Genomic DNA, 9,800 nt, shown 5'->3' on the forward strand with positions numbered 1-9,800 from the left:
GGGCTGGGAGACGAGGGGGCGGGGCCTAGTGGGCTGCGCCCTGCGTGCCACACGGTCCGCTGCTGCGTGCCGTTTAGATAAAACACTCACGGACGTTTTTAAAGTAAACATATTATTACCATATCAGCCTTATGCATGCGCGTAAATTTTGTGAACGCTTAAGAAAGTTCATAAATGTCACATCAGACAGAAGGAATTTACCCCATCATCTTCAAACACTGCTTCGGTTCAGGTTGTCTGGCTTCCCTGCATAAACGTCCACCACATTTCTGTTGGGATAAGGTCGGGTCTTTGATTTTGCTATTTTAAAGCAGTAAAAAAAAAAAATGCGTGTTTAGGGTTGAATTATTGCTGCTGGCTTTCTCCTGCGCTTCAGTTTCAGGATTTATACATATTGGCCAATATTAGATGGTGCTTGATTGAATATTCATGTATTTATTTCACCTATTTTCATAATTAGATAACCTAGTTAATTTAAAAACATATATAATAATATATAATAATAATTTAATAACACTGTACTGTATGGTATAATGTTGCGAATTTGAGTAATTACAGTTTTCTTTTTTTGTAAAACAATGTATAGAATTTTGATATTAATATTGTAATATTCATATTAAGATATTTGATTCCATGTTAAATTGTATATGAATGATTTTATAAAATATTACATAGCATAATTATTATCACTAATAATAACAACAAGCCAGAAATTCCTATTTAAACAAAAATGTTGTTGTTATATTTTTTTAAGAAGAGCTGTTCTGTAAATTAATAAAAAATAATACAATTATAATTTAAGCGGGAATGCAATCTATAGGCCTGTAACATATTTGCAGTAATACAGAGAAAGTGAAGGGGTTCACTAAATTTTTATGGTCAGTGTAAAGTATATAGTATTGATTTCTCATGTTTTCTCATGATATTAGATTTAGTTACTGCTGTTTGGCTGAGAGTATATGACGTACATTTTCTGACATGCAATCTAAGCGCATGAGCAACAGCTTGACCTGATATTTATTCAGGCGATGGAGACTGAGGTCTAAATCGGTGCTTTCTATATTTATCAACGGTCATTATAAATGCTATTGTTCTTGATAATGAGGCTTTTAGTTGGCTTTTTAAATAGTTTCTAAATTGACTATTTGAACTGTCTACCATTAGTGGATGAAAAACAGACTCGTAGAGACTGTAATCTGATCATCCATCCAGTGATCTACTGCTGAGAACTAATTACAAGACAAACCAAGGAATATGTATTTGAAAATAGGCTGAAGATTTCCTGTGGGACTGAAGGCGAAAATCAATTTGACATGGTTTATTCCCTCACATGACCCACCAAGTCAAATCCCCTTTGAGAAGCTCAGTTGTAGTTTCAGAGCTCAGTATGAAGGGAAGGCTGTAGCTTGTGAGTATGATGTTGACAGATGTGCTCTAGAGAGCTCAGGTGATGTTTGCACACCTGGTGGAGAGTGCGGTGGTGCTCTGCTAATGAAAACAAGAGATGCTAATTCATTTGGTCACATTTTACATCACTTTATATAACAAGGTAAAATTGTGTATGAGATCTATATCAAGTTGCCAAGGTTTTACCGATTAGGTTAAGTGTATCCCAGGAATGCCTTCTTCATTCCATAGTATAAGCAACTCAGCAGATACACAACATCATAAAACCAAAATCCAACATTAGGCCAACGCTAAATTGGCATAAAATAATGACATCAGCATGAATTTTTTTATTCTCAACCAAAATGCAACATCTGTCCGACATCATGTCCAACGTCAACCTGGCATAATATTAACATCCTGTGCCAGCCGGGTAGAATAGAATAGAATAGATTAGAATAGGCTCATTCAAAATGTATGAATAAAGCTGCATTAGATAACAACAAAGGCATTGTTTCAAGAAAACACAAACATATTTTTTATATAACAGTTCACAAAATCAAATCACAGTTAAAATAGGAGGCATTACAGATGGACTTGTATTGTGGCCAGAAGCGACAACGTTGAAAATGATTTATTATGTATTTATTTCTTACAAACACGCAGCTTTTTGCTTCACAAGAAGTTAACTGATTGACTGGAGTTGTGTTTTGGATTAGCATACGTGTCTTTCGTTTCAGTCCATTAAAGGTGGATCTGCCAACATGTTGTTCTGCGATTAGTACCGTTCACATGTCTAGGAGAAAAAGCAGTGCAGTCCTGTTCGGCCTGTTTATATTAGAACAAAATACAGCTGCTATGACCTTAAGTTCTAACTTACAATAAACAATCAGTTGTGATTTTACTGATGTTAACCTATCAGAATGATGAATATATGTGAATCCCTCATATCATTGTCTTGCTTCTTGAAGTAGTGGAAAGAACCTTTAACGACAGGAAGGAAATAGGAAAGAAGTCATTCTTTCCATTCTGGACCCTGGGGAATGTTTTTTGGAGCTGTCTGCTTGTATGAGAGGGGCTATTGTCTGATAAACACAAGGGTGGTGGCTGTGAACGTCTGAGGAGTGAAGGGGCTCAAGGGCAGGGAGCAGAAGACATTTAGGGTCCTATATGTGCTCTAAAGAGTCTTCACAAAAACAGGGTTTGTTTCAAGGAGACACTGACATCAATGGTCTTGATCATGGCGAGAGATGTTTCTGTGGTGATGGGAAGATATAAATAATATAAGATATAAAGAAGAAGACAAAATGAGAGGATATAAAATAATAGGTCTTTTAGGAATACATGTATGTTACCCTGGACCGAAAAAACCACACATAAATGTCATTTTTTCAAGATGTATACATTATCTAAAAAGGTTAATAAATACGTTTTCCATTTCCATTGATTTCAGTTTGCTAGGATATGACAGCATTTGGCTGAGATACAACCAAAAAAAATCTAAATACTGAGAAAATCACTTTTAGAGTTGTCCAAATTTAGTTCTTATCAATGCATATTACAAATCAAAAATTAAGTTATATTTAGGGTAAGTTATATTTAGGTGTGTGTGTGTGTGTGTGTGTGTGTGTGTGTGTGTGTGTGTGTGTGTGTGTGTGTGTGTGTGTGTGTGTGTGTCAATAAACACATAGGATTTATCTTTCTCTCTTTGCTGGCAGAACATGGTGTCTTAAAACGAATGTTACCCTTTGCGGCTTGAATATGCATATCTCAGAATCTTTATAACACAACACATGCAGCATTTCCTGTGCTCGGGGCACGAATCCGATACAGAAAGATCACTCCCTGGTAAAAATTATATCGCTGGGAAGGCAAATTTTCACAGACCAAGACTACATGCCCGAGGGACTGTCCAATTGAACATATCAATATTTTCTCTACCCCTATAATTTTCCCTTACTATCCTTCTTTTTAAGCTCGCTCAAGTGTTGAACTTGGCTGGAGCTCGTGGGTTGCTGTGGTATGTGAGGTCGTAGCCTAGGTTGTGACCAGACAGCACACCAGTGGTTTCTTCTGTTGAGAGTTTGTGTTTTCCCATAGAAGCTTCTGGATTACTGCACAATCAGTCTGTCTCTAACTGAGGGACTATTAATAGTTCACCTCATATTGCTTTTGATAAACTTAACACAGCACCAGATGCAGTTTAACCCTGTTATTTGTTTCACTTGACTATAATGGAATTCATTCATTTTATATTTCAAAATTTTATAATAATATTTTTAAATTTAAAGTACCAGTTATTAGAGTTCAACAACAGACATTCTTCATGTACTAAGTAACTATTAATACTCTGCTGAGAGTTGACATGTAATTGCAAAGTTACTATTAATGTCTAAAAATGACTATTAAAATAAAGGGTAATCTGTTAAAACAGTAAAAGTTTAATACGCACACATCACAGTCCCACGCAAAGCATACTGGGAACTAGAGATACACTGTTCAGTTACACTTAATTTATTTATTCTCTACACAAAAGGATTAGGTGGCCTGCATGAAATGCCACTGATTTTAAAACATTGTGTAGTAGTTATTTTGCTGCAATAACAATCTACCCATTAATGTTTCAACAATATTTCCAGTTCAACAAAACATGTGTTAGAAAAGCGCACTAAACGTATTCCCATGTTGTTTGAACAGAATCCAAAAGCTATCATCACATATGAGAGGAAATACATGTTTTCTTAAGAAATGGTTCAGTGAAACAATAGAATTGCCGTCAAAAAAATCAAGTCACTGGTATTTTGTTTTTCTCGTGAGAGGTTTCCTTTACTGCTCAAGCAAGGTGCAGACAGGAGCACTTGAGGACTGCCACTGAGTTTAATGGTGTGGAAGTGACCCGCAGGAATGGAAAATAGAAATATGTTTTGCTTTATGCTCCAGAAGAAGGAAATCTGTCAAAGGAAGTCTATTCTCCAGGGTTTTGTTACTTCCAAATGGGGGCCTCAGATCAGTATAGTTTGTTTATTTTCCCAAGAGGCCCTCAGCTGAGAATGCCTGTTTGGCCTCAGATGAAGGTTACAGAGTGTTCGACCTACCGGCCCTGACAAATGCTCAGCAAAGCAGCAGTTGTGTGCTTCAACGCGTCACATTGTTTGTGAGTTTGCATGTGTCTATGTGTGAGTGTGTGTGTGTTTCTGTGTGACTTTTGCCCTTTAAATATTAATGGGGGCATTTATAAATGCAATACTAGCGAATCTGACCATTCTTTCTCGATTGACCCTTCTGCTCTATAAGCCATCAATCAATTATATATTTTCTCCAAGCTTGACTGATCATCATTAAAACAACATGAAAAGTCTTAAATAAGATCTGGCAAGATCAGGGCAAAATGCTTCAATAAATATTTCTTAATGTATGTTTGTTTTTGACAGTCATTTGTGTACATAATCCTTGGTTACAAAAGACATTTCTAGCATTTTTGCTTAGTAATAGTTTGCTGAACAGGAAGACTATTATTACATTTTCTGCTAAACAGTGAAACAATTATTTTTAAATATTTTAGTCTTTAAGAAACAACTTTGTGTAACTGGACTTTTAAGTTATATTTGACCTTTGTGGGTCTGTTTTGTGGATCAAAATGGCAAAAAAAACAAAAAAAAACATTTAAAATGGAAACAACGTACATATTGTAGAACACGTCCAATATTCTAATGACAAAAGCCAAATAAATTAACCACCCAATAAATTAATAAATAAATGAAGGCAGTGATTCAATCAAGCATGCCAATATGGCTGTTTGAAATTAAAAATAGCACAGATAAGGATTTATTTGTTTAAACAATTGGTCACGCATGATTGCATTTTCCCCATTCTCTAAATCTTCACACACACAACGCATTGTTTTGTAATATAATCAGTGCACGCATAATAAAAATGAGCAAGTGAAGGCGCGTGTCTGCGCAGCCCGAGCGCCGGATTGATCCTCTTCAAACACGCGTTGCAAAGCGGAAGCGACTGACCGAAACAGACGGAGGAGCTTTAGATTTTAACTCATTAATAATCCAAACAAAGACGCAAGTTTGTCGCCGTCTTGGAGCTTCACAAAATAACGCGGACGCTTGGGTCACACCGTCTGCGGCAATGAAGGTCTACGTGGGATACATCTTTACGCGACCGGCCAACGTCAGCGGTTTCGATTTTCAAACGTAAACATCCGCCGAGCAGTTTCCCGTCCATGTGTAAGCAGCCACTACACTATGCTACCCATGTTTAGGCTGGTGTTTCGGTCCAAAACAGAGGACATGCCATTCCCGGCTAATGGTCAGTTGTAATACGACTTGCCTTGATTTTATTTTAACACCAAGTGGTCTGCCAAGCCGTCGGCGTTTGTAAAGCTTCGAATGGGTTAGCACGCGAGCTAACCTGGCTGCGAGAGCTGTTTGTTTGTGTAACTACAGACTCAATTATGTCGTTTGACAGCACAAATAACACGCCAGATAACATATAGTCCATTTCGAGAAACAAAGGCGACAGTTTTACGAGCGGACATCCTTATTATGGGTCTACTGAACTTTGTTTTTAGTTCAATTGGAAAATGCATAGATGTCGTTTGCCTCCTCCTGGATTTAAACTTCGTGATCGTCAGCTCAGTAATTCATCTGTTGGTGGCAGTGATCTCCTTTGTCAATAGTCTGCCCATGCTACTCACAAATTCAGTGTCGGAGTGCTGGAATCTCACTCTGCTTTGCATCATTACCATGAGGGACGGAGTGACCGTCGTGACCCATAACATGGTCGGAGGCTGGATGCAGCTGCTGGGAGGCGTCCTGGAAAGCTTTAAGATGATCGGATACCTGTCCTCGCATCTACTTCTCCGCACCAAAGAGCTTCTCCACCGCGGACTGTTGTCAGGACATGGCTTGCTGCGACAGGCCTGGGAGGGCTGTGGAATAGTTTTCAGCTTGCTGCTGTATTTCATCAACACGATCATCAACCTGCTGCTCATAGGCACCCAGAATTTGTACTCCGTGGTGGTCAGCACGGTGGAAGCGGTGTCCAGCCCTTTGCAGAAAGCTCTTGAGCTGACTTTGACGGTGCTGACGTTTCTTTACAGCAGTCTTGTCGGCACCTCCATCCTGCTGTGGACGCCGTGCAGACTGGCCATGGAGTTTTTGGGATCCGTGTGCCATGTGTTTGTGAGCATTTTCCTGCTCAACTCGTACGGGCTGCTGCTCACGTTGATCATAATCGCGAGCGCCACGGTGTATCTAAACCCTGCACTCCCGCGTCTTGCATCCGCGCGCGCGATCAACTACATCAACGCTGTTCCCATCCTGCAGCGCCTCCGGAGGGCTCTACGCCGCCTCTGTGTGCTGGAGAGGAACGTGTGGCGGCGGTTGGCCTGGCATCGCAGCCAGATAATGGTTCCTGCGAGGATGGAAGTGGAAGAGAGGGACGCTAGACAGCCCGATCCCAACCCTGAGCCTCGAGTTGATCTGAATGTGCCAGAAAACGCACCTGAGGATGCCAACCAAGTGGATGACCCAGTAAACCCGCCGCATCCCAGTTCCAGCACTCGCAGGCCACTCCGGAAGTTTCCTTCGGAGGACAGTTGCAAAGGCCCTCCGGCTGACAACCTGCTGACTCTTCTGCAGGAGCAAGAGGAGAGGAAGAAGTGCGTGATCTGTCAGGACAGCACCAAGACCGTCGTGCTCCTGCCGTGCCGGCACTTGTGCTTGTGCAGAGACTGCACCAACATTTTGCTCAGCCAGCCTTTCTACCAACACAACTGCCCCCTGTGCCGCCACATGATCCTTCAGACCATGGACGTGTATCTCTGAGGGAAGCGTTTACGGATGTGTTTCTGTCGTCCTCAGGTTTTTTGAGCAGCACTGTTCTCGAAATGTGGGAAACCACTTGTTCCTTTTTTGCAGACGTTGTTCATTCCACTACTGTTGCTTGTATATAGATTTAAATCACAACCTTTTATAAATCGTGGTGGCGAGGCTGATGACCGTGACCCTGCTTTCTTATGGTTTTATATTCATTGTCACTTTTTTCATCTGCTTGTAGAAGCAACACTATTTTTCTCATACAGCAATATCACATGAATGTAAGCTTTGTATTATAAAACATTAAAACGGGGTGTTAATTGTGAAGGTTAGAGATTTCTAATTGTCAAGTGTTTATGGGGAACATTTGTATGCTACAATACTAACATTGAGCCTTATCGTATGAATTGTTGTCTACTTGATTGATTTTTTTTGTAGCCTGACTGTAAAAGGTTTCATGGGAACCTTTGAAAACTTGCGATAATCTACAAGTAATTCACATGTCTTCCGTCCAGCAGTTAGTGTCTTGTAAAGACAAACTATTCCAAAAGAGTCCTTGATACTTCTTTCTCCGTTAAAAGAGAAGAGAAATATGCACAGATTAAGCAACGTTTAGAAGCAGAAACAGTCCAGAAAATTTCTAAACAAATATATTTGATGCATGGGATGGACTTTTTAACTGGAGGAAATGTAAATATTGCCAGAAATTGAATAGTTTAGCTCACGTTTATTAGAAACATGCAGATTAATTGTTAATTGATGGATTGAAGTCTTGTGAATTACTGTGATGTTGATGAGGAATATTTGTATACTACAATTAATGTTGGGCCTTAGTATGTTTTGTTGTCTACTGTAAAGGTTTTCATTGGAGCATCTACAACATCATATTATTTTTTTGTGTGAATATTTAGTTCTGCTTTACATACGTTGTAATCATTCCACCAAAGCTGTTTTGCACTCTTTTTAAATGCAAGTGTCACTACAGTATTTTCAGAAGCCATTCTACAATCTCATTCATGCTGTTTTTGTCATTTATTATTGAACAGCATTAGGGCTCTCTCACCGCTCAAGTGGTATTGATTAACGCATTTCAAAATCGAAATTTTGAGCTTGTTTTTTTTGTTTTGAGAGACAGTAATTCAATTCAGTTACCGGTAAAAACAGAGGCAGAGAGGCTTTTAGCTCAGCTTTGAGCAGGGGATGATGTTAGAAATGACTATTCGAGAAACAAGGTAGCACTGCCTTTTCTGGTTTATCTCATTTATTTGGTCTTACACGATGCTTCAAAACCCATTCAGAAAGGCACAATGCGCAAAGACAATCAGGTGCATTTGCAAGGCATGCAAGCTGTTGTCCTTCTTTAAAACATTTAAAAAATGGCTCCCGAATTATTTCGGCATCTCTCAATTTTGCACAATGCAGCTGACAAGCATGGTTTGTCATTGTAATTTTAAGGTTTTCAAACAAGCTGTGATTTCATTCCATATCAAGCCCCAAGCCTTTTGTATTCTTGTACAGCAGATATTTGTTTTCTATGAAGGTCTCCAGTGATGATGTTTGTGGGTAGAGCGGATGGCTGTCTCTCCAGAGGCCTGGATAATATCAAAACCACATTCACTGACTATCCAACTGAACAATAAACAGTATTTGACTGTGCGGTCATTTTGTCTTTGTCTTCAGCACAACTTAGTAGTTTCGTCATTGGACTAAAATGCAATTCACAACAGTGTCTTTGATTGTGACAAATGGCTTATGCCACATCTATGCTGAGATCAGCACACAAGCTGAGGTTTTAAGCCGCTGATCGTGGCTGTGGGACCTCATGAACCAGAGAGTATAATGGAGGCCACTTCCTTTAGTTGTTAAATCATGGGAAGGGAGTTTCCCGAAGCCTGATCTAGTGGTATCACGCTTCACTATCAATCTAATAAAACTAGACTTCAACTATGGATTTGTAATGTTTTTGTAGTAATTCTCTTATGCTCACCAAAGCTGACATTTGATGAAAAACACAGTAAAAGCAATAATATTGTGTATTATTTCCATATTTTAAAATCAAGAACATGGAATTGTTTTCCTGTGATGGCAAAGCAGAATTTTCCCCAGTCTTCAGTATCACAATATCTTTCAGAATCTTTCTAATATGTTGATTTGCTGATCGAGAACATATAAAAAAAAAAAAAAAAAAGGAATTATTTTAAATTGTAATAATATTTCACAATGTGTATTATTGCTGTATTATTTATGATTAATTAAATGCTGTATTTGTAAGCTTCAGAAACTTCATTCAATAAAATAAAAAGTAATTTCAGACTTTTGACCGTGAGTGTTGGTATATAGTTTAAACTCAATGGTTTTAAGTGGTGGAGAAGTAGCTTTAAGTGGTTCGTTTGATATAATGTGTGTGAAATGCAAGCTTTTTACTAGAAGTATAAAAAGAGGCACGTTCAGCACTGGACAGCTCCACATTCCAGCATTTTTAGCAAATGGAAATCTGAATCTCGCTCCGCACATAGGAACGGCATTTAATCAATTCCCTGAGTACTTGCATTCGGATGCGTCTTTCATCTCTCACTGCATACT

The 9,800-nt window shown here is 38.9% G+C and overlaps 1 protein-coding gene across 1 annotated transcript; it reads left to right on the top strand.

The window, feature by feature from the left end:
* Positions 1-5,043: 5,043 nt before the first annotated feature.
* Positions 5,044-8,873, top strand: rnf26 (ring finger protein 26). The gene has a single exon (XM_043259334.1). It carries the CDS (start codon positions 5,943-5,945, stop codon positions 7,224-7,226), a length of 1,284 nt encoding a protein of 427 aa, XP_043115269.1. The 5' UTR covers positions 5,044-5,942; the 3' UTR covers positions 7,227-8,873.
* Positions 8,874-9,800: the final 927 nt, after the last annotated feature.

Source organism: Puntigrus tetrazona, chromosome 15 (assembly GCF_018831695.1).
Source record: "Puntigrus tetrazona isolate hp1 chromosome 15, ASM1883169v1, whole genome shotgun sequence".
Lineage (NCBI taxonomy): Eukaryota > Metazoa > Chordata > Actinopteri > Cypriniformes > Cyprinidae > Puntigrus > Puntigrus tetrazona.